The sequence below is a fragment of the Carcharodon carcharias genome, chromosome 2 (genome assembly GCF_017639515.1).
Source record: "Carcharodon carcharias isolate sCarCar2 chromosome 2, sCarCar2.pri, whole genome shotgun sequence".
Lineage (NCBI taxonomy): Eukaryota > Metazoa > Chordata > Chondrichthyes > Lamniformes > Lamnidae > Carcharodon > Carcharodon carcharias.
The window spans coordinates 115,373,092-115,398,753 of NC_054468.1; the positions used below are offsets into that span (position 1 = coordinate 115,373,092).

Below are 25,662 nucleotides of genomic sequence, written 5' to 3' on the forward strand. Positions count from 1 at the left end.
GATAATCCCAATACATTACATCCACTGCCCACCACCACCCCCGCTCCCACCTTAGCCACCCTACTGGTTCCCTCCACAAAAAATAGATTTGTCAAAACCCCACTTCTCTTTCATAAGCCCATTCTGACTCTGTCTACTCTTGGTCTGGGCCTGTAGGGGCAACTGATTCTTTTACAATGTTTAAGGCCAGAACCCTAAAGCACCTCATAGGCTTGCTGCTCTGACCTTGGTGCAGATAGCTCTGCAGGAATGTTGGGAAAAAGCCCATTTTTATTTAAACATATCTTTGCTATAATTGGCTGGAGGGAAAATGGGAGGATGTAGATTGCCATGCATACAGGGCTCTGACCATTCACAGAGCTATGACATACACTCCACGGACATCCAAAAAATGTCCAATGCCACACTCGCCTCAGAAATTTTTTTGGGCATCTGGTGCTGCCACATAAACAGGGCCTAGACCCCTCATTTACGCGTATGAGGGGCCTAATTTATGTTTTGGCCCCCTCTATGAAATTGGGCTGCCCCGAGTGCCTGAAACAGGGTTTTTTAAAAATTAAAAATATTAAATCCTTTCTCCACCGCCACCCCCCACCAACTTTTCCTTGCCTCAGTGTTGCTATTGTTGCATATCAGGGTGAAAACTGCAACTCCCGTGATGAATCTCTGTCACAAGCTCACAGTATTAAAAAAAATCTCCAGTCTGACTCTACCTGGTTGTCATGTGATGTGTATTGACCAAGTGCATTCTAAGCTCTACTAACGCTGATGATGTATTTTTCACAAAGACAGAAGTAGAATTTGTCCATCAGTTTACCCTTCTAAACTAAGACCTGTTGTGGCACCCTTATCTGGCTAAGTTCAGCTAAGCCAGCACATGTCAGGAATCAAAGGCTAAGAGTGAGATCGAATTTTCAATTCACGCTTCCCTGAATTTGACTAATTGAGGCACTTCAAAATATAAATTAAAGGGCACAATTTGAAGGGGGTGGAGGAACAAGGTGGGAGCCAAAGCATTGAAGGTGGCATGGCAAATTGAGCGAGTGGTTAGAAAGGCATATGGGATCCTGAGCTTTATAAATAGAGGCATTAGGCAGAAATTTTTGCTTGGTGGGCGGGTGCGTGCCGAACCTGCTCGAGCGTGAAATGATGTGCGTTGACATTGGCCGAGGGTGATGAAGTCAACATGCAGTTGCGTGATAGTTTGGTTGGCAGGCACATGCGGGAATCGGCAGTGTGCCTGCCGACAAATAAAAGGCCTGTTAAGGCCATTAAATAATCAATTAAGCTACATTCTAATGGTTGGCGGGCAGGCGAAAAGGCCAAGCGGCCTTTGCATTTTTTTGGAAACCTCATCCATGGGCAGGATGAGCTTTCCAAAAGCAAATAAAAATAAGATAAAAGTTTTACAATTGAATTAATAACATGTCCCTGCTCTCATGTGACAGAGTCACATGAGGGGACGTGTTTTAATACATTTTTATTTTCTTTATTTTTTTTTTACATCTCTTCATACCCCGAGGCAGCACTGTGCCTCAAGGAGATTATGCAGTGCACACTCGCGCGCATGCACAAAGATTGCGCTCGGCCCGCTTGCCCTCCTCTCCCCGCCCACACGTGCAGCACTGAGTGCTGCTGCTCGCGTTTCACGCTGGGTGGGCCTTAATTGGCAGTGCGGTGCCGATCACGGGCGGCAGTCTCTGCCGAGCCCGCCCACCAAAGGCAAAATTCTACCCATAAAGTACAAAAGCGAGGAGGTTATGATGAACCTTTGTGAAACCGTGGTTCAGCTTCAGCTAGAGTATTGTGTCCAATTCTGGGCACCACAGCTTAGGAAGAATATATGAAGGCTTTAGTGAGGCCTGCAGAAAAGATTTACAAGAGTAATTTCAGGGATGAGGGACTTCAGTTATGAGGATAGATTGGCGAAGCTGGGGCAGTTCTCCTTAGAGAGGAGAAGGTTGAAAGGAGATTTGGTGGAAGCGTTCAAAATCATGAGGGGTCTGGATGGACAATGAGGGGAGGTGATGGTGTAGTGGTATTGTTGCTGGACAGGTAATACAGGAACCCAGATTAATGCTCCAGGGACCTAGGTTCGAATCCTGCCACGGCAGACTTGATGGGTCAAAGGGCCTCTTCTACTCTGTGAAAATGCAGAGAGACTCTATTCCAATTGGTGGAAGAGTCAAGAACCAGCAAACACTGATTCAAGATGAATGGCAAAAGGACCAACAGCAATATGAGGAAAATCCCTTTTGCACAGTGAATGGTTAGATTCTGGACTGCACTATCTCTAGTGCGGTGGAGGCAGGTTCAATTGTGGCTTTCAAACAGGAATTGGATAAGCGCCTGAAAAGGAAAACAACAATTGTAGGGCTGCATGAAAATGGCGGCAGAGTGCAACTAGCTGAGTTCCTCTATCAAAGAGCCAGCACAGACAAGATGGACCAAATGGCCTCCTTCAGTGCTGTAACCATTCTAAAATTCTCTTATCAGGATTCAAATTTGACAATTACTTCAAAGTAAAATAGAGGGGTTCACGCACAGAAGACTGAATGAAACTTTGGACGCTATCATTAATTTTGCATCTTGTCATTGCCAAAAGATGTACAGTGAAGCAAATGCAGATGTCCATCTTGACTGCCTCTGTCCAATGTGATTCAAATTCCAATGGAAGGGTGTCCTTACTTCCCCTTGACCTTGTGGTTCTCTGGCATAATTTGTGGTTTGCCTTTGACTTTGCAAGCTAGCTGAATTTGAGAGTTGTTTAAAATCCAGAAAAAATGGGTTGGTTTATCACAAGTATTAAGACTGAATGGGTTTTATCCATTTGTTGCTTATAGAGTAAATTTTCCATTGTGATAATTGTTGAGTGTTTGAGGTGCTGAAATAGGCCATTCGGCTCAGTAAATGACTAGCAAATTTTGCAAAAGGCAATTTTATGATCTATTAGGTTTAAGGATTTACTAGAGCTGAAATTAGACCTTGTTGCCTCCGTTTCCCAGAGGTCCCATTAAGGAAACCAACCTCCCCCACCCAAACAATAGTGGAAACACACCCAATGCCATATTGGTTAAGGCATTGTAGAGGCACCCCTGATGGTAATGTCAAACAAGCACTGGCCCTTTGAATAGACCAATGAGTGGCCAGTGCATGTTGTAGGACCCAGTCTGGAAACTGGTTTACCCTGAACTCAGGTGTGTTCCTGTGTCAACTCTCCAGAACAGGCTTAGGCATGTTTAAAATCATGAATGCTTTAGGGAAAGTAAATAAAGAGACACTTCAAGGATCGATCAGGAAAATGCCTAAAAGATGTGTGGCAAAAGAACTAGGCGCTACATGACGAAATTCTTTTTTACTCAACGGGTTTTGGATTTGAAATGCACTGCCTGATATTGTGGTGAATACAGAGTCAATAGTGACTTCCAAAGGGGAATTGGATAAAAGGGAATTTTCTGAAGACGAGAAAAGCGGACGGATATATGGAAAGGGCAAGGGGATCGGGACTGGCTGGATTACTTCCTGAAAGAGCTGGCACAAGCTTGATGGGCAGAATATCTCCTTCTGTGCTGTACTATTTTATGATTGTCTGATTAATGTAATGTAGCAGCAGAGGCAGGATTGGGTTAAAAGGAATCTCAATCAGTCTTGAAACAAGCCAGCTGTGTTCTAGTTAATAACGGATAGTTGAAACACTCCACATTGATTTCCTGCCAGACCTTATTAGAGCAAAATTCTTTCATTAAAATTAATATAATTTGGACTCTGAGAATGAAGCTGCATAGTTCATGAACATCAGTCGATTGAATTAAAGTTTTAAATTCACTGCCAGCTACTCATCATTGTTTTATTTTATACATATAGAATTGATTTAATTTTTGGTTTCTGTTGCCACTGTTGCCCAGGCGACATATTAAGCATTCTTATTAAGTAGAGGAGTTGTAGCATATCAGAGGAACGAAATAAAGCTGATCGTTATATATGTGACATGACCTATGAGTTATAACATTCACAAAGACTGAATAAGTAAACTGTTTTTTCTCAAAACTGATGATCTATGCTGACTGTAAACTGATACCATGCTTTATTTTTGTTTTCGATTATATAAAACCTATGACTTCAGAAATGTATTACCATCATTTGAAATACTTTTGCAGCACAAGGCTTTATTTGACACCTGGTCCTCGAAACAAATCTTCGCATTTGGCTGTTGCTCAATGTGAAACATTAGCTCGGTGAGGACACCTCACTGAATATGGTCTCTTAGCTTTTTTGGTATTATTCAGATTAAGCAGGTTGCTAATACTCCCGTCCCCAGTAGATTAATATTTTCTACTGTGAGGTTAAGCTTAGTCTTAACAGACAGATATTTGCAGAACCAGAAGAATAATGTAGTCAGTCAGCTAAGGCAAGACGCAACGATAACAATGAATGTTTGGCAGGTTGTTGATTAAAAGCAAATGATTGCGGATGCTGGAAATCTGAAATAAAAACCTGAAGTGGTGGAAATACTCAGCAGGTCTGGCAGCATCTGTACAGCGAGAAATCAGTGTTCATGACCTTTCATCAGAATGATTGTTAATCAAATTGGTCTCACTGCAGTCTCAGTAAAACTGGCTGTTGCTCTTTGTTTATTTTTTGCAATAAATTATTATGTTTTGAGGTTGTCAACCTGTCTTCTCTCCAACGAAAAATGCAGGAAAGAAAAATGTTTCATCTTTGAGTGGAAACACGTCACTTTAATGCACCCATCTTTCTTTTTCTTATAGACCTAATTAGTGCTGTTATTTGCTGGGAGTTCAGCTTCCATTGGCAATACTAATTCATCATGGCCGATGATGCAGATATGCGCAATGAACTGGAAAATATGCAACAGCGTGCCGACCAGGTGGCTGATGAGGTGAGTCAGATTGTGCCAAAGCACTGAATCCCATTACCTTGTAATTCCCGCCGATTTCACTATTTGTTTCACTGTGTTGGTGCATTCGACTGTCTCAGTAATACCATAATGCCAAAAATAGGCAGTAGCGGAAGGCAGAAGAGAGGTGGAGCTGGTACCATCAGGATACACGTGGAAGTTGATCCCTTGCCTACAGCGCTTAGATGAGGAAGGGCAGCCAGCCAAGAAGCAATGTCTGCATGATTTCAGCCCACCCTCTCTCAGCAGTCTGCTTCACTCTTGGTGGCTGAGCTATGTATTATTCAACTCTAACTTCCTTTCCATTTCCTCTCTCTGCTTCACCTTTAGTAACAGAACCTTGGTTCAACACTCCAACCTCTCATCCTAAACCCCTTTGCCTTGCTACCTCTCATGGAATTTTTATTAGCTTCTTCAAAGCTTACCACTTTCAACATGCCTTTGGCTACCTCTACATAATGTGTCCAGCCATTGCAATGCTCCACATATAAAACTTATTTCTTTTTAAATCTTGGTGGATTTAGTTTTCCATTTTGTTATATTTCTGTCGATCCATCTCTCCCTTCTCAATTTTATCTCTTTTTGCCTTTCAATTGTACTTTTGCTCCTTCCCTTTTCTGCAAATATTTCCACCAAAGGCAGATCATTCTGACTGCATTTCTACAGTAGAAATGTTTATCTAATTGTGCAGCTTTAACGATACATGTCCAAAAAACCCCACAAAGAACGTTTTAAATTGATAGAAGCCATTACATTCAAGCCAAAATTTTAAATTTATGGTTGTTTGTGGTGCAAGATTTGTGCAATAAACCACGTTCCTTGCACCATGTGCTCCAATCTCAGCAAATTGCCTCTGAACCACCCGCTCTAGAGCTTGAGCACAAAAATCAAAGCTGATACTCCAGCCACACAGTTGGACTTGCCATCTTTTGGATGAGACATTAAATCAGCTATCTGTCCCATGGCACTATGGCAAAGAAGAGCATGAGAGTTCTCCCTGGTGTCCTGGCCAATATTTGTCCCTCAATCAACATCACATAAACAGATTGTCCGGTCGTTAACACTTTGTGGGAGGATGCTGTGCACAAATTAGCTGCTGCTTTCCCTACATTACAACAATGACCATATTTCAAAAGTACTACATTGGCTGTAAAGTATTTTGAAACATCTGGTGGCTTTGAAAAGCGCTACATAAATGCAAGTCTTTTTTTTTCTTTAATTATACAACACAAGGTGACTAAGGATGTTATTATTTGAGGGTTGATCCACTCATTTACAAGATTATCCAATATATTTCAAGAATATATAATCTGTAACAAAGCAAGTAAAAAAGCAACTGCTGGATTGAAATAATGGCCGGGATCTTCCGCCAAGCGGCGATCATTGTCGGATTGCCGCTTCGCTCAAACTTTTCCACGCCTAGACGCTGCTTCGCATTTCTTGTTGGGCATTCCGAGTCCGGCTTCTCCAGAAATGCGGAGCATAGCGTCCATCGGAGAACCCCATCGCTGTAGTGCCAGGGGGAAGAGAAGACACATTCTCTTTTTACGGCACTAGCTGGCATGTGGTAAGTTTAAAAGTTCGATGTGAATGTTAGTGGATACGTGAATGTTAATGAATGAGTGAATGGGTAGGATGGTGGGGGGGTAGGTAGGTAGCATGGATAGAAGATTGGCTAGCTAACAGGTAACAGAGGGTAGCCGTAAATGGGTCTTTTTCTGGTTGGCAGGATGTGATGAGTGGTGTGCAACAGGGATCAGTGCTGGGGCCTCAACTTTTTACAATTTATATCAATGACTTGGATGAAGGGACCGAAGGAATGGTGGCTAAATTTGCTGATGACACAAAGATAGGTGAAAAAGTAAGTTGTGAAGAGGACGTGAGGAGGCTACAAAGTGACATAGATAGGTTAAGTAAGTGGGCAAAAATCTGGCAGATGGAGTATAATGTCAGCAAATGTGAAATTGTCCATGTTGGCAGGAAGAATGAAAGAGAAACATATTATCTAAATGGTGATAGATTGCAAAGTTCTGAGATTCAGAGGGATCATGCACTGGTCCTAGTGCATGAATCACAAAAGGCTAGAATGCAGGTAGTGCAAGTAATTAGGAAAGCTAATAGAATGTTATTGTTATTGCAAGGGGAATTGAATACAAAAGTAGGGAGGTTATGCTTCAGTTGCACAGGGCATTGGTGAGACCACATCTGGAGCTTTGTGTACTGTATTGGCCTCATTATTTAAGGAAACATGTAAATGCAATAGAAGTAGTTCAGAGAAGGTTTACCAAGCTAATACCAGGAATGGGTGGGTTGTCTTATGAGGAAAGGTTGGACAAGTTAGGCTTGTGTGCACTGGAATTTAGAAGAGTAAGAGGCAACTTGATTGAAACCTTTAAGATCCTGAGAGGTCTTGACAGGGTGGATGTGGAGAGGATCCTTCCTCTTGTGGAAAGATCTAGAACCAGGGGTCACTTAAAAATAAGGGGTCATTCATTTAAGATGAGGAGAATTTTTTTTCCCTCAGAAGATCATGAGCCTTTGGAACTCTCTTCCTCAAGAGGCAGTGGAAGCAGAGTCTTTGAATATTTTTAAGGCAGAGCTAGATAGATTCTTGATTAATATGGGGGGGTGAAAGGTTATCGGGGTGGGCGGGAGCTTACAGATTGGCCATGATCTTATTGAATGACAGAGCAGGCTTGAAGGGCCAAGTGACCTCCTCCTGCTCCTAGTTCCTATGTTCGTATGTAGTAGTTGAGTGAGGTGGCCGATAAGTAGGGTGGCAGGTGGGTAGGGTGGGATATGGATCGAAGGTAGTCAGCTCAGGATGGGTAGTCAGGTCATGACTAGTCAGGTTGTGGGGTAGCTGGGTAGTGGGAGATAGTCAGGTCAGGTCGGAGCTGGGGGTAGATGAGTCGGGTCAGAGAGTAATTGGGGGTCAAGGGAGTGTCGGGCGGGGGTCAGCATGAGTGATTGAGGGGTCAGTTGTGTAAACAGCCAGGAGTTAGACTAGGATTTTTCTGTCTAACATTTTCTGGGTAATTATTCAGGTAAGTCGAACAGAACTATCCAAAGTCTCAACTCTAGCTTAGCGTCAGAGACATTCATGGAGGATTCCGGGGATCAGAGGAATTTCCGGTCAGTAGTTCAAACATCCCAGGCAATTCCCATGAATGGCAACTCATCGAGAATTCCAAATGGTCCCGGTTGCATCTTGGGCGGTATTTCCTATCTCTGACCACCCAGAGCGCAGAAGATCTGGGCCAATGTGACTTATTGAAGTTCAATAGTTTGCATGCTGGCAATGAATGTGTTAAGTACCTGTGCTGACACTGGCAGAAGCTAAATTGTTTGAAAGAAGAATAATAAGGGAGTAAGAAGCGTTTGTACTTTTAGTCTGCTAACTGCATCATTATGCAATTCCTGTCCACATCCCTCTTGGAATTATAAAAATCTATTTAATAATATTTGAGCTTTGTTTGTAGGTCAGTTAATTATAAAATCACATCAAGGGCTGGATTTTTGCTGATGAGCTGGGAAGTTTGGGTCTGAAAACTTCTCGACTCAGCAGACCCATGCCCTTTAAAAATGTCTCTGCCCATCGTATTTTCATATCGGTGAGGCAGGGTGGGATGGAATTTGGCCCATTGACCTGTGGAGGCAGTTCAGAGGTGGCCACAGATGTGTATGAGTACTGAGGCAAGCTGTTTAGAAGGCGCACCTCCATTCTCTGGGACTTCGGCCCAGTTGCATTTAAGATATTAGGCCCTCTAGTCTTTACATCATCTCACTCTCCCACCCACCCTCGATGCCCCTAATTACTATTTGCCCCTTGCATGCCCCCTTGCATCCTCCATGCCCACAGACCCAATGGGTATAATGTACAGAACCAATGAGGCATATAATAAGTGGTAATTCTTTGAAATGCTCAAGAAGGAAAACACCATTCAAAAATCTCCTTTGAAAAAACTTCTGCTCTTACAACCTTTTAAAAGTGTCAATCAAGCATTGCCATTCATAGTTTCACTAAAAGAAGATTTACCTCATTTCACACCTCCTATTTTTGTCCAAATAAATATACAGACTTGAAAAAAACCACACCAAAGAAACAATAGCTTACCACAACCTCATAAAAATGTCAATCAATCAAAGCTAACACTCTCTGTCAGGCTGTTTCACAATGCTTTTGATACAACTAAGTGGCTTGCTAGTCCATTTCAGAGGTCAGTCAAGAGCCAACCACATTGCTGTTTGTCTAGTGTCAAATAAGGGCTGGACTGGATAAGGCTGGCTGATTTCCTTCCCTAAAAAACATGAGTGAATCAGGGAGGCTTTTTTATAAACGGAACTCTAATGGTTTCTTGGTAACCATTACTGACACCAGTTTTTTTTAAATTCCAGATTTAGTTAATTAACTCAATTTAAATTCCTGCTGTGTTGAGGTTTGAACAGACGGGGAGAATTTTCGGCTTGCTGCACAGGGGCGAGGCCCGTTAGTCGAGGTGTAAAATGATGCGGGGTGATGCCGGGCATGCATCCTGATGTCACCGAGTGTCATTTAGATTTTCAGTTCGGCTGGTGCACCGCCAGCTCAGCTGTGCACCAGCCGAATTGTCAAAGGCCTATTAAGGCCATTAATTAACTAATTAAGCCTATTGAGAAAGCTGCCTGTCCAATCTTAAGGTTGACGGGCAGGCGAAAAGCTCAGGCGGCCTTCGTATTTTTCATGGAACCTCATCCATGGGCAGGATGAGGTTTCATGAAGGGTTTATAAATTAAATAAATGTTTTCATTAAAGTTCATTGACATCTCCCAGGTCACGTGACACTGTCACATGAGGGGACATGTCTCAAATATTTTTTCTTTATGAAAATTTTCACACATGCGCGAAAGAGTGCACTCCCTACTCAGGGAACCCCCCCAATCCCTCCCCAACCCGCACAGGAAGCACACAGGCGCTTCCGCCTTAATTGGCCCGCTCACGTAAAATGGCGGCGCGGACCGGATCGGGGGCGCCGATCGGGTCCATGCCCGCCCCCGCATAACCCCCCAACGGGGGGAAACTCTCTCATGAATCCAGATTACTCGTCCAGGAACACAGCTAGTCTGCTACCGTACCATCAAAGGCTTGGAAATGTAATGGAATTCAGCAATAATTTCAGATGGGATTGGGATAGATACTTGGAGGGAGAAATTTACAAGGCTATGGGGAAAGAGAAGGAGGAGTGGAACTAACTGGAAAGCTCTTTCAACAGGTTAGCACAGGCACAGTGGTCCAGATGGCCTTCTTCTATTCTAGTCATCCTAGTCCATGATTCTTTATGTTATTTAAGAAAAATGGTTAAGCTGTTTAGTTTTTGATTCTATTTTATTTTCACTTATTTTCTATCTTTCTTCCTGTTTACAGTCATTGGAAAGCACTCGCCGTATGCTTCAGCTGGTTGAAGAGGTAAGGACTTTACGTTTAGACGTACTTGTTGCACTATATCCTTTCATTTTATGCAAAGCATTTAAATGGGTTTTTTTGTTATATAAATTGATTTTAAAAGAATTTCCCTTCTCTTTGATTTCCTTTTTTAAAGTTCTTACAAACCATTTTTATACAAACGTACGAATCAGGAGGATGAGTAGGCCATTAAGCCTCTCCAGCTCTCTCCGCCATTTGATAGGATCATGGCTGATCTGATTGTGGCTTCAACTCCACATTCCCACCTACCCTGATAACCTTTGAGTCCCTTGTTAGTCAAGAATCTATCCACGTCTGTCTTAAAAATATTCATGACCCTGCCTCCACTGCTCTCTGAGGAAGAGAGTTCCAAAGATTCACAACTCTGAGAGAAAAAAAATTCTCCCCATTTCTGTCTTAAATGGGAGACCCCTTATTTTTAAACCGTGTCCCCTAGTTCTAGTCTAGTTATATCTTTCGTCAAGAGAATCTGGGCAGCAAAAAATCTCTTGTTAGGCTCTAAACAAACTCAGTGATAAAGGACTGAGACTAATCCTGTAAATTCTACCTTTTCTTCCACCTGACTTTAATTAATACTACTCATTTATGGCAGATATGAGGAACATAGTAAGAGAAGCCCCTATTGTTTGTTCTGCTACTCAGTGGTGATAAATGGATTCCAAGTCAGGTGGCAAAGTGGGAAACTGGGTGCAAATCCTTTTTTTGATGGCTGGTTTAGTTACAGAAAACAACATGACATACACCTTCAGGTTCATTGTGCTCAGATTAATAAAGGGTGGACGTTATCCTCCTCCTCAAGGTACCATGCCCTAAGAGACATTCGTCACTGTGGCCTTCCGTTGGACAGGTCCATGATTACGCTTGGCAAAGTACTGTAATGGTTTGTCGTTACCTTCTGCAGACCAGGAATCTCTCCCATTCTTACTACTAGGCTATCATGCTTATTAGAAGGATTTACAGGCCGATAATCAACCCGTTTGGTTAGATTACAAACACATCTTCTGTGGCCGTCAAGTCCTGACATGATGCTCGGACCCAGAGCTCCTAGACCAGAGTTAGGGACACTATCTCTGCACCACAAGACCACCTTAGTCTCGCTTTATAAGTGTTCTAAGTGCTTTATTAAACAATGCCTTGACCTGTGTATCTTAACAATATAATTAACATACCACTAACAAGTGAGGTCATGGCTGATCTGTATCTTAACCCCATCCATGTGCCTTTGCTCCATATCCTTCTTTACTCTTTTCTCGCAAAAAAAAACTATTGATATCAGATTTAAAATTAGCGCAAATAAAGAAAAAAATCAGAATTCTTTGATTTGTTTCCCCTCTTCTTCTCACCTACAATTCCTCCTGCTTTCGTGGAGTTACTTTCATCTGAGAGATGTGGAACTGTTCAGAACCCTGGACAGCGCCTCACCTGGCATGGATGTCTTCCTTACAGGAATTGGGAGTGAACAAATGGGATGGATTTTCCTCCTTGGTAGAGAACGGTCAAGCAATGAGGAGCACTTCTGTTAGGTTGAAAGTCAGCACTACTGTTCAAATATTGGGGATACCATTCTCCCTCTGTTTTCTTCTGCTTCCTTGAACTCTGCATCATGTGTGGTAAAGAGGACAGTTGAGCAAACATGACAGATGCATTACAGCCAAGGAAGCGGCCTGAATAAAGCTTAGACGTAAGAGTCAGGATCTTATCAGCCTTTTGGAGATGGACTGGGAGGTGGTAAAATGGCAATGGAAGGAGTTGGGAGGGCAACCAGATGAGCTCCTCCTGCCAGGGGATCGGCAGGAATTGCAGTGGCTTGGCTGCTCAGCACTGGAGGTGGGCGACCAATTAAGGTAATTATTGATGTCCACTTTACCAGAACACCTGCATTTTTGCATTTTACGAGCACTGGAGCACTAACCCCAGCACCCGTGGGGCATGGTGAGATCGCCAGCTTCCCCGGGGAGGGGGTGGGGCAGGGGTGGTTGGGCTGGCATCCTTTCCAGTGGCCGCATGCCCCACAGAGGAGTCCCCAGGAAGTAATAGCTGCCCCATTGTCCCGATGCCATCACTAGAGGGTTCACCCTGCCTGCCTGGCCCTGGCAGATCAACAGTTTTTTACTGCCAGCCCTTTGAGGGCTCCTCAATATGGAAATACCATCTCTTTCCTCTTGCAGCCTCAGCAGCTGAGCACTGATTGGGCAGGCAGCTTGGAGGGGCCGCTGTCATTTTTAATGGGAGAGCTGTCCCAGCAACAGCCTCTTGATGGCCACCACCAGTAAAAATTCTGCCGTGTTTCCATCATTGGGACTCGCGGTGTGCAGAAAAATATTACTGCCATGCTTTTTGTGAGGGACCAAATGCTCTGTTGCTGAATGGCCTCAAAAAGAGACTGATAGTCAAGTACAAAAAGGCTAGACAGTCCATACAGCTGCTGTTTCTCCTTATTGAAGGAGACAGCTAAGTAGAATTGACTTAAAAATGGTGTCAGTTCAAAGACTGAGCACACATCGTGCAGGAGCTTTGATGGCTACCATGTATCTGAGCTTGCTAGAATCACTCATAATGTCATTAATGTGAAAGCATATACTCATGAATGAAAATGAACTCTACTCTATTGGAACTATGAACTGCCTATGGTGATGCATAGGTATCTTTAAAGCCATTCTTTAAAGAACAAGGTTGTTCATGTTTATCGTTGATAAAGCAGATCTTGAATCTAACACACCAGTTTGTTTTAGGTGGTTAAGATAAGATTGCACATTTTTAGAGTTTCAGACAGTTTCAAGTAATTAAAATAATCAGTATAACAGGACGCCAGCTGCTCCTATCTGAACAATCTCAGCATATATATAGTTTTGGACAATTAATTCCCTTGCTTTATGCAATGAGTACATATTTTTATAATAGAGCTAACCAGTTGTTAGGGGAGTCTTACATGCTTATCATTAGCAGTGATGTGTGATGTGAGCTGACCTTACGGGATTTAATGATCACTGCTGTCTCTAGATTTTATTCTGATGGAAGGCCAACAGGCACAATTCAGCAATGATACTGAATCATTTCAGTTAAGTTCATTACTAGCTCTGAGGAAACTCCTAAAATAGATCTGCCAACTGTGGCCTGACATTATGATAAAATTCTAAAAGGACCAAGCCAGAATATCTGCCATGCTTTCTACAGACATCTGCTAACTCCAGCGCCTGGGAACCTATTGCCAATAGCAAGTGACATCATCTCTGCAATTGGAAGATAGAAAAGTGCTGAGAATAAAGATCACCGGCTCCTTCATAAAGCTGTCATAAAATGAAACTGCGGGTAATGCTGTCCAAGAGGCAAATGTTCACCTCCATGATCCTATGCTACTAATCACTGCACATGGGTGCCGTGTGTAGGTCCAGGTGGCCATCCCAATAGCATTCCTGTATGATTCCTTGGATGGAAGGCTTGTCTTATGAGGAAAGGTTGGGCACATTGGACCCATACCCATTGGAGGTTAGAAGAATAAGAGGGGATTTTATTGAAGCATATAAGATTCTGAGGGGTCTTAACAGGGTAGGTGCTGAGAGAATGTTTCCCCTCATGGGGAAGTATGGAACCAGGGGCACAGTTTCAGATAAAGGGTCTTCCATTTCAGATGGAGATTAGGGGGAATTTCTTCCCTCAAAGGGTAGTTGGAATTCTCTCCCCCATGAGCAGTGGAAGCTGGGTCATTGAATATATTTAAGGCTGAGTTAGACAGATTTTTTTGAATGTCAAGGGTTATGGGTAGACAGGCAGGAAAGTGGAGTTGAGACCACAGTTGCATCAGCCATGATCTTATTGACTGGCAGAGCAGGATCAAGGGGCCGAATAGTCTACTCCTGCTTTTTTTTTCTCCTTGTTCCTTCGTGGGGTGTTGCTGGCAGGATCAGAATTTGATGCCCATCCCCAATTGCCCTTTAACTGAATGGCTTGCCAGCCCATTTCAGAGGGCAGTTAAGAGTCAGCCACATTGCTGTGGATTTGGAGTCACGTGTAGGCCAGACTGAGTAAGGATGGAAGATTTCCTTCCCTAAAGGAACCAGATGGGCTTTTACAGCAATCGATGATAGTTATCATGGTCACCATTACCAAAACTAACTTCATATTCCAGATTTATTAATTTAATTTAAATTCCACCAGCTGCCATGGTGGGATTTGAACCCATGTCCCCAGAGTATTAACATTACTAGCCCAGTGACATGATTACTAGTCCAATGACATGACCACTACACCACCATCTCTTCCATTTCTTATGTCCATTAATAGCTTCCTAGGCTTTGGGGGAACTTGCAAAGCAGGGCCAGCTTGTTCTGTTCCAGATTTTTCCATGGGGCAAGTGAAGGATATTTGCCATATGAACAGCACATCACAGTGATCTGCTTGATCCCTCGGTGCACTGCAGATTCACTCTAGTTGGTACTCTACCCCATGGCAGCTTGCATTGAGTCAGGGCTGTACCGAGTTGAACTGGCTTTGCCACTCCTGCGAGAGAGGCAGGTCCTGCATAGGATCGATCATTGCCTCCCTGGTGAAGTAGAGTCTTCAAAAGCATTGTTTCCAGGTTGGCCTGCTAGGATCTGCAGACATGGAGAAATGGATGTGAAAGGATTTGGGCAAATGAATCTAACTCATGTTCTTCCTGTATCATCATCTTCCTCTGCCCTGACATAAAACAGAAAAAAAGGGCTATTGTGAAATGTCAATTCTTAAGGGTAACAACTAAACATTTTGATGTCAAAAATCTAGAAAAATAAAAGGTAACGAAAACCAAGCAGGCACCTAGCGAGCTCACGAAACTTAGAGGTCAATGGCCACAATCAAAAAATGCTGCTGTGAAAAATCTGACAAACGTCCCTTTAGTAACAAAACTTTCTAAAAGCCTACATACATGCACACTTATTTTACGCAGGCGAGCCAAACTTATAACAGTCTCTGCAAAACAATCCAGCCATTATTCCAGGGCTCGTTAATGTTCAAACTACATTAATTTATTTTGATACTTAAAATTAACTATGAAAACTCGGCCTGGTAATTCCACCAGTCGCCACAAGTGTGAGAATTTTGGTAGGTTTCTGGCCCCATTGTTTACCTTGTAGATTACGCTTTTTGTAAATATAGGAAATGAGAAATTGTTTCCTTTCTCCCAGCTTTCAAAATCTACCTTTTCAAATCTACTTTTGGTTTTGTCAACTAACTTTTACCTTACAGTTCAGCATTATGTTCTCCCTTATAAAGTGCCTTAGAAATTTTTTTTAATTCTTTCGTGGGTTGTGGGCATCGCTGGCAAGGTCAACATTTGCTGCCTGTCCCTAATTGCCCTTGAGAAGGTGGTGTTGAGCTGTTTCCTTGAACAACTGCAGTCCATGTAGCGTAGGTACACCCACAGTGCTGTTGTAGAGTTTCACTGCATTAAACGTGCTTTCTTGTCATGACTGGTGTTTCTCTCAGCTGATATAGCATGGGGAAGGGCACAACAACAGCTGTGGAAAATAGTGATCTTATTACATGGGGGAGTAGGCTCAAAGGGCTGAATGGCCTACTCCTGCTCCTAAGTCCTATGTTCCTATGCCCTAAGCAAAATACTGCAGACGCTGGAAATCTGAAATCAAAACCAGAAAATGCTGGAAATACTCAGCAAGTCTGGCAGCATCTGCGGAGAGAGAAAAGCAGAGTTAACAGGCTGAATGTTTAGGCTGCGATGAGGCCGACACAGAGGAAGGATTGGTGATAAATGAATCCCAAAACTGAAACTGGTTATAAATCCCTTTTCGAGCTAGTTTGTTTATCGAATGCAATATTATATATGTCTGTGTCCTATCTACTAACCCAGTATCCCAGGAAGAAGGGAGGAAGGGATAAACCAAGGAATTACATGCCAGTCAGTCTAACCTCAGTGGTGGGGAAATTATTGGAAGCAATTCTGAGGGACAGAATTAATCTACACTTGGAGAGGCAGGGATTAATCAAGGACAGTCAGCATGGTATTGTTAAGGGGAAGTCATGTCTGACCAAATTGATTGAATTTTTTGAAGAGGTGACCAGGTGTGTAGATGAGGGCAATGCATTTGATGTAGTCTACTTGGACTTCAGCAAGGCTTTTGATAAGGTCCCGCATAGGAGACTGATAACGAAGGTAAGAGTCCATGGGACTCTTTTTGGCAAATTGGATCCAGAATTAACTGAGTGGCAAGGAGCAGGGGGTGATGGTTGAGGGGCATTTTTGTGTCTGGATGCCTGTGGCCAGTGGGGTTCCACAGGATCGGTGTTGGGTCCCTTGCTGTTTGTGGTATATATAAACGATTTAGACTTGAATGTAGGGGGGTTGATCACTAAGTTCGCGGATGACACGAAAATTGGTGGGGTAGTAAATTGTGAGGAAGATAGCCTTAGATCACAGGATGGGTTGGTCAGATGGGCTGATAAATGGCAAATGGAATTTAATCCAGGTAAGTGTGAGGTGATGCACTTGAGCAGAACAAACAAGGCATGGCAATACACGATGAAAAATAGGACCCTGGGAAGCACTGAGGATCAGAGGGACCTTGGTGTGCATGTCCACCGGTCCCTTAAGGTACCAGGACAGGTAGATAAGGCTGTTAAGAAGGCATATGGGATACTTGCCTTTATTAGCCAAGGCATAGAATATAAGAGTAGGGAGGTTATGCTGGAACTGTATAAAACGCTGGTTAGGCCACAGCTAGAGTATTGCGTGCAGTTCTGGAATCCGCATTATAGGAAGGATGTGATTGCACTAGAGAGAGTGCAGAGGAGATTTACCAGGATGTTGCCTGGGCTGGAGAGTTTTAGTTAAAAGGAGAGATTGGATAGCCTGGGTTATTTTCCCTGGAGCAGAGGAGATTGAGGGGGGACATGATTGGGGTGTATAAAATTATGAGGAGCATAGATAGGGTGGACAGGAAGGAACTTTTCCCCTTGGTGGAGGGATCAATAACCAGGGGGCATAGATTTAAGGTAAGGGGCAGGAGGTTTAGAGAGAATGTGAGGACATTCCCACCAGAGGGTGGTGGGAATCTGTAACTCACTGCCTGAAAGGTTGGTAGAGGCAGAAACCCTCATAACATTTAAGAAGTATTTGGATGTGCATTTGTGATGCTATGGCATACAAGGCCATGGGCCTAGTGCTGGAAAATGGGATTAGAATAGTTAGCTACTTGTTTGACCAGCATAGACTTGATGGGCCAAGGGCCTTTTTCTGTGCTGTAGACTTCTATGACAGTCTGTCTTTATTCACTTGCTTTTCCAAAGCTGCTTTCTCCAATTCAGGGTCACAGGGAGTCAGAGCCTATCCCCAACAGTAACAGGCACTAGGCAGTGTACATACATGTCAGTGCATCATAGGGCACACACTGAGGAACAATTTACTGTAGCCAGTCCATCTAACCAGCACATCTTTGGATAGTGAGAGGAAACCGGAGCACCCAGCAGAAACCCACACGGACACGGGGAGAGCATGCAAACTCTAGTCAGTCAGACGTCCAGTCAGAACTGAACCCGGGTCCCTGGAGCTGTGAGGCAGCAGTGCTAACTGCTGTATCACCGTGCTGCCTGTTTCCCTTTACTCTTTAGGGTAAAATGATAAAATAAAATAGCCTAATTAACAAATTAATCAAATTAACAGCCCCTTAAAGGAGCACTGTAACAGAAGCAAAACTTCAAAGGAAACTTATCTAATTAAATCAAGATATAGTTTTGGGGGCTTATGAAGCACTCCAGCCCCCTGGTGCTCACCGATTGCATAAGGCCTCAAACATAGCAGCGGACACCACGTACTCCCTCTCCAGGAGCAGTCGGGCACTAATGTAGCTGCAGAAAAGGGGCAGATGTTTGGGCCTGTCTCTCTTTATATCCTTTTGAGTAGCAATAAAACAAATTAAATAAGTTTACCAAATAACCAATTCAAAAAAACAGCCAGTTAAACCAATTGATAGCCCCTAAGGGATGCTGTAACTAAATAAGAAACTTAAAGGAACCTTACTGAATTAAATTAAAATGTCATTTTGGGGCCAAGGAAGCACCTTCAGCTGCTGTGGTGCCCACTGACTGGAGAAGGCCTCAAGTGTGCCTGTGGACACTGTGTACTCCCTTTCCAGGGACACCTGGGTACGAATGTAGCCGCAGAAAAGGGGCAATCGGTCAGGCCAGTCTCTCTTTACGCTCTTTTGAGCATGAACTTAAAACAAATGAGCAAATTAACAAACCAACAAATCAAGTTAGAGGAATACCCTCTTAAAAGAGCAATGTAACAGAAACAAAACTCCAAAGGAAACTTATCCAGCTAAATCAAAATGTCATTTTGTGGAGTGAGGAAGACTCCAGCACCACCACCCCACCCCGCACCTCCCCCACCTCAAGTCAAGCGTACCAGTGGACACCATGGGCTCCCTTCTCCAAGGACATCCGGCCGTGAATGTCGCAGAAGAGAGGCAGACAGTCAAGCCGGATGACCCCCTCAGCCACCTGCTGCCTGGACCTGTTAATGGCCAGCTTGGCCAGGAGCAGGCTTACAAGGAGGTCATCCTTTCCTTGTTTCAGGTCAGCGGGAGGTTCTGACGAAAGGTCGTCAACCTGAAACACTGGCGCTGTTTCCCTCTCTGCTGATGTTGCCTGACCTGCCGAGCATTTCCATCGTTTTCCATTTGTGGAAATTAATGGGAGCAATAGATATCTGGCTACTGATTTTCTGCAACTATGGGGGCAATTTTGCTGATTTTTGCAGTTGCTGGGTGCTTTTTTTTTCTGGTTAATAATATGACAGAATTCAACATGCATTCCTCAGCCCCACGATAAAGAAACAGGTTTGCTTTTCTCAAGAGAAAAGTTCATGTCTCTAGTTTCTGAAAATAGCATCTGCTTGTGTCTAATGGTAGCCAAACATTTTGCTGTAAAATCCTCACGTGTTTAATAAAAACAGGCAGTTTTCTGTCCCTGCTGCTTGATTATAAGCTGCCACCAATGAAAATGGAGACAAATCTCTCCCAATCTTGATCAACCTCCTACCTCTCGATTAGATGTAACCACGGGAATGACACTAAATACCTTGTGAAGGGATTTGAGCAGCCAGATTAAATTCTGCGAGGATTAAATGAAAAAAACCATTACTAGGAATGAACGCAGTCCTCTGGCTGGGATGATGAAGATTTTGTTTCAGTTCAAATCCTCGATGTAGTTCTAATCCTGCAGATGGTATTGGGGCGGGGGCAAGGAGGTGTGAGGAGCTTGTACATTTGACCATACACAAAGGCCTGAATTTCACCACGGGCTTCACGACCCTGACATACAGGCAAAAAGTGGGACCTGAGCTTGCACTTGCCAGCAGAAGGACCCCCTAAATGGCCACCTGTGAGCCCACTGTCCAATTAATGACAGGCGGGTGGTCCCCTGATCCTATCCGCCCAATCAGAGGGCTGGCATCTCTGAAGATTGGGCAGCGCCGTGGGCAGAGGTGGTCGCTGCTGAGGCAGGTGTGAGAGGCCGGGAGCTCCGAGAGGTGTCAGCAGCCCCAAAAAATGGCCTTTAATTGCGCAAATTGGGTGCCCGTGCGTCTTGTTGGGGCAGGCAGCTTACCCACGTTGTGCCCACCAGTGGGAAGGTGCTCCAGCTGCGGAACTGTGTGGGGATGCTGTCCTGCCACCTGGGCGAGGGAGGAGTGGTTGCCACTGATAAAATTTGGCCCAATGAAACAAAACTGTAGCTTTAAAGGGAATAAACAAAGGGCTGGACTTTGCTACACATTCCAAGCAAATAGAAAAGCAACCGGACGCATCCTTACTTGAATTCTATGATTCTTGACGGCCACTCAACCTTTTCTCCCATGTCTGATATTTTTATATTTAGTGAACAAAATATTCAACGGTGTTCATAAAACACATGCAGTTCATTTGAACGTCCCAATGATTTTTCTCCAGGATTGCTCCCAGCAATATTCTGGTGATTAATCCTTAATTCCTGGAGACTGCAGAGCAATCTTGAAGGGTTGGCAACCTGAGCCCAGGTCTGCACAGAGCTCTAGACTAGACACGACAATTAGGTTCCAGCCACGTAATGCTAGCTGATTTCTGCTTGGATAGAACTTAACTGCAGCTAGTGTTTTCAGATTCTCATCCTTGATCGCCTTTGTGCCTACTCTGGCAGAAAGTTGATATAAAAATGATAGTGTATATGAGGAATTAGGGGCCCTGCTGCTAATGTGATCACACCCTCACACACAGATATTAACATGTCTAATTTAGAGAGAGGGGTGCTTGATTTTGTGATTCCAAACCTCGTCGGATGTTAACACATCGAGTGACTGTCAGTCAGACTAGCAGCAGCCACAAGGATTTGTAGCCATCCTCTTTTTTATGTAATCCTGCCCGGTCTGTAATCTCCATGTCTCTGGTTTAATTTACCATTGTCAAAGAAAAATCCAGTTGTTAAAATAGATTGCGGGAAGACTTTAGACCGTAGAGGAGAAGTTTCTGAAGTATTTTCTTGTTGCATCCGAGAAGCACATCAGGAACATCTTAGCACTCTGGAATATATTAAAGCTAAAATCAAAAAAGTCATGTAATGGGGGAGACTTTACTGCTTGAATGCAGAAAGTATTAGAAAATTAACTCGAACGAGTGCATGCCTGTAAAGAAACCATTCTTCAAGTAATTTAAATGGAGGAAAACAGGAGGAAGCAAAAAAAAAAAACCCAGTGTATTTTTCACTCATAACTTAAGCAGTGTTCATCAATTGTATAGTTGATGATGCTAATTGTGTGAACGGGCTTATATCCTTTTTAACATTTCCGGTTTTCTGTTGGTCTCCATAGCCCTGAAATTTCACAAACTACAATGCCAGCACCTACAACAACTTATATTTATATAACACCTTTAGTGTAATGGAATACTTCAAAGCGCTTCACAGGAGCGTTATAAAACAAAATATGACACCGAGCCACTTAAGGAGGTATGGGGTCAGATGACCAAAAGCTTGGTCAAAGAAGTAGGTTTTGAGGGGTGTCTTAAAGGAGGAAGGCAATGTAGAGAGGCGGAGAGGTGCAGGGAGGGAATTCCAAAACTTGATCAGCTGAATGGGTGGCCGCCAGTCGGGGAGTGATTATGGTTGGGAATGCACAGGAGACCAGAATTAGAGAGTGCAGATTATCTAGGAGTGTGCGGGGCTGGAGGAGTTTACAGAGATAGGGTGGGACGAGGCCATGGAGGAATTCAAAAACAATGATGAGAACGGACACTGAGAGCACACTCACTGGTGCTGACCTGCTGCCACGCATGAACCCGCGCCACGAGGGGCACATCTCGGGCGCCGACCTTGTCCATCAGGCTGGATAGTTCAGCTTAACCTGCCCTCTTCTGATGCGTATATTAAAGAAAAGTTCGCATGGGTCCAACTCCACCATTCAGGAGGCCAGTGGGCCTCTTTTTACTCAGTGTGCTAACCTACAGCGTTACGCTGGGAACCTCTGAGAAAACAGGAACTCCCAATTTAGGCAAGTTCTTCCCCTTTACAAGGCCCTCACTGGCAGTGCAGACCAGAGCCCAGCATATCCAGATCCTGCTCTAGTTTCCTGCCTGGAGCACACCGGAGCGTAGGAAGGAGCCTGCAATCTCCGATCCTTAACTAACAATGCAATTCCTTTTGACATTAGGATCACTCAGGTAATTTCAGTAATAGACTTTCCAGTAAGGACAATCATAAAAATAAACGATAATGTGGTCATTGTATAAATGCATTGAATTACTGCATGAGGCAAGAGTAGCAGGCAAATTGAAAGTAAGTCAAAACCTGCTGTTGGAAACAAAATTCTTCACTGATTTGCTTTGAAGGTATTTGGCACCTGGAATTCCTTTTGATTGTTCAGGGAATTTGCTACCTTTTCAACACTTGACAGATAGGCAATGACTATTCGTTCACCAGAATGTTCCTTCAAGGGAATTGATTAAGAGCCACACAATTGCTTGAAGGGTGTGAACCACCTCCACAGATTCTCAGGAGCCTCATCTGTTCGTATGCTAACAGGCCAGCTGTCACTTGGAAAAATCAACATTTCTGACGATTTATGCACTAAACTAGCATTTTAATTGGCTGTGACGATGATCCGAAAGGGGGCGGGATCGCAGTCTCTGTGCAAGGTGGCCAAAGTCACACATCGGGCGGGTTGGACAGTTGAGGGGGTAGTGAAGGGGGGCGGGTTTGTCTGCGGGAGGTTAAAGTAATTTAAAAAAAAAGAGCTGGACAGGGTTTGCACCCTGGGCCCCACGAGTGCCAAGTAAATTTGTGATGGACAAATGAAAGGCTAGAGTGGATCACAGGAGGCACCCGTACTCCCTGGGTGGGCTAGAACTTGCCAAGGGAGATATTGAAAGGGACCTGGTGGTGTTAGTTGACACATTGCTCACCATGTTTAAACAGCTTGAGGTGGCAATAAAGATAACAAATAGAATACTGGGTTATATTTCTGAACCAGCTGGGTTCAAATCAAAGAGCTATGAGAGACGAATTGTTAAACTATTGTTTCAGGTGTATTTCCTGTAGCCTGTTAAGTATTTTTTATGCCATGTAATAGGCACTGTCTGCATTGTCACCTTTTGAAGAGATGTCACAGAGGGTGCCCTTATTATATAAAACATTGAATGGGACACAGGAAGGAAACCCGAACCAATAGTTGGAGATGTGCCAGGCAGCAGCACAAGAGGCTATGGGTTCAGACAGCTGAAGGTAATATTTAGGGTGGATGTCAGATGCTTTGAAAACAGACAATGATCAATAGTTGCATTGAGTTTGCAAAGGGAAAGAGGATGATCCCAGGGCAGTGCCTAGAAAACAGTAAAACAGCTGGAATGAGAAGTTAACGTGAGTGGTTATGATGAGATCAGATGGCTTCTCAATCTAGACCTGCCTTATGATCTTTTAAAGGGTATGAGTGCTCTCAGTGGGCATGTTTCAAATACATTGCAACGTATGTCAGTGTGTCTGTGTTTTTTTTAACTGCTTACAATGATTTACCCTTTCCTCAGCCAAATAGATTCATCCAAAAATCAGTAAATTAAGTGGCTGTCCACTTCAATCAACGGACTGGAAAATGTGTTCACGTATGCCGACTGGATACATGAACTAGAATCCTTGATGAAATGAGGAAGGAAATTTTTTTTATAAGGCACCACGTAATATTTTTAAGACACCATAAATAGAGCAATACAAGACATTGGAAGGTACTGGGTGCTGCCCTAAATGTTCGAATATAGAGTGAGGCAATTTTATTCCAATAATTCTGAAGATGCAGGTGTTGCTGGCAAGTCTGACGTTTATTGCACACCCCCAAGTTACTCTGGAAAATGTTGTCGGCCTCTTCTTGAGCCACTGCAGTCCATGTGGTGAAGGTGCTTGCACAATGCTGTTGGGTAGGGAGTTCCAGCAAGTTGACCCAGCGACTACAAAAGAACGGCCAACATATGTCCAAGTCAGGATAATGTGTGGCTCAAAGGGGAACTTGGAGGCGCTAGTGTTGCCATGCACCTTCTGCCCTTGTCATTCTAGAATATAGATGGTGGGGGTCTTGGGTTTAAGGGGTGCTGTCAAAGGTAGGAAGGAAAAGCTCAGATGCATTTTACACAATTGCGATTGAAAACTCAATCGGCAATAGAAAGTGGACTTCCCATTGGCTCAGTACCTCACGATGGTAAGTAACTGAGTCATGTAGGCCTGGAAGTTGCCATGTTCAATTCCTGGTCTACGTTAAGTTAGCGAAATCAACCAAGTCAGTGGTAGGGATTCTTTTATCTTTCACCAGATGTGGATGTCACTGGCAAGGCCAGCAATTGTTGCTCATCCCTAATTGCCCTTGAACTGATTTCAAAGGGCAGTTAAGAGTCAACCACATGTAGGCCAGACAGGTAAGGATGATAGATTTCCTTCCCTAAAGGATACTATAGTGAGCCAGATGGGGGTTTATGACATTCAATGATAGTTTCATGGTCACAATTACTGAAACTAGCTTATATTCCAGATTTATTAATTGAATATTGAATTCCGCCAGCCACTATGGTGGGATTTGAACCTGTGCACCCAGGCCCTCTGGGCATTAGCCTGGGTTTCTGGATCACTAGTTCACTGACATCACCACTATGCCACCATCTCCCCTTTAGCTCTACAGCTGGCAGATCCCTGGGTTAGAGATGGACAAATCAGACAAGTTCCAGGTTACTGGGGTGTGGGTACTGGGTGAGTGAGGATGGGGAGAGGATCAGACTCTGCTGTGAAGCCCTTCATGGTTCAATAGACTGCCAAAACTCACTAGACTTACAATGACCCCTTTGAAAAAGCTGTTGACAAATGATCAATGCCAATTGAACCTTACCACAGGAGGTGGCAATTCAGCAGAGGGGGAGGGGAAGCAGATTGGCTGAAAAAGAAAGAAAGAAAAGGTCAAGAATAATTCAAAAGCACAAAAGATGGTGATAAATGGGAAATCGCTGGGTTAATCTATTAGAGTTTTTCAAGAGTTTATTCTGCTGTTCCTGCATAATATGTAGGAGGCACTTGCTATGCAATGATATTATCAGATTAACTGTGACACTGAGCTAAGTGGTCTGAAGATGAGATTCAGCCAAATTGATTGAATTGAAAATGATCTTGACCAATTAAGCAATCGAGGTAAGTTGTGGTTAATGGATCTTGACAGTCATAAATGTAAAGGTGTGTGCATTAAAACAATGAAATTTATAGAGCATTAATAAGTGGTATTTAACAAATAGGGAAAAGGAAAGTATTTGGGTGAAATGTAATGACCAATTATTGAAGAATTAGTGGGATGCTGTTATGTGTAAAATGAAGCAAATACTGGTACTTACCTCCACTGGGAAAGTACATTTGTAGCATTGTGTGCAGTTTTGCCATGTACCAAGGAATAATGATGCTTATTGAGGGTTCAGAGGAGAGCAGGATGATTCCAGCACTTATGGTCTGAAGTACTAATAAAAAAAAGTGCAGAGCCAAACTTGTTTTCAAAATAGAAGATCATATTCAGAGAAAATAATAAACTAAAGGGCCCATTTTGGCAAAAGAGTGAAAACAGACACTAAACTGGTGCTGTGCTAATAAAACATATCTGTTTGAAAGTTTAGTTTTAGCATGCAATTTTGGCCCTAACTGCTGATTACCATAATTTGAAACAAAAACAGAATTACCTGGAAAAACTCAGCAGGTCTGGCAGCATCGGCGGAGAGGAAAAGAGTTGATGTTTCGAGTCCTCATGACC

General features: G+C 43.4%; 1 protein-coding gene across 2 annotated transcripts in view; it reads left to right on the forward strand.

Annotated features, from left to right (window-relative positions):
- Positions 1–25,662, forward strand: part of snap25a (synaptosome associated protein 25a) — a 124,501-nt gene that overhangs the window by 64,614 nt on the left and 34,225 nt on the right. For both annotated transcript variants that reach the window (XM_041174622.1, XM_041174631.1), the window contains exons 2-3: positions 4,770–4,900; positions 10,323–10,364. In XM_041174622.1, the coding sequence (XP_041030556.1) occupies positions 4,829–4,900; positions 10,323–10,364 (114 nt within the window). In that variant the 5' untranslated portion in view covers positions 4,770–4,828. The remainder of the gene's footprint in view (positions 1–4,769; positions 4,901–10,322; positions 10,365–25,662) is intronic.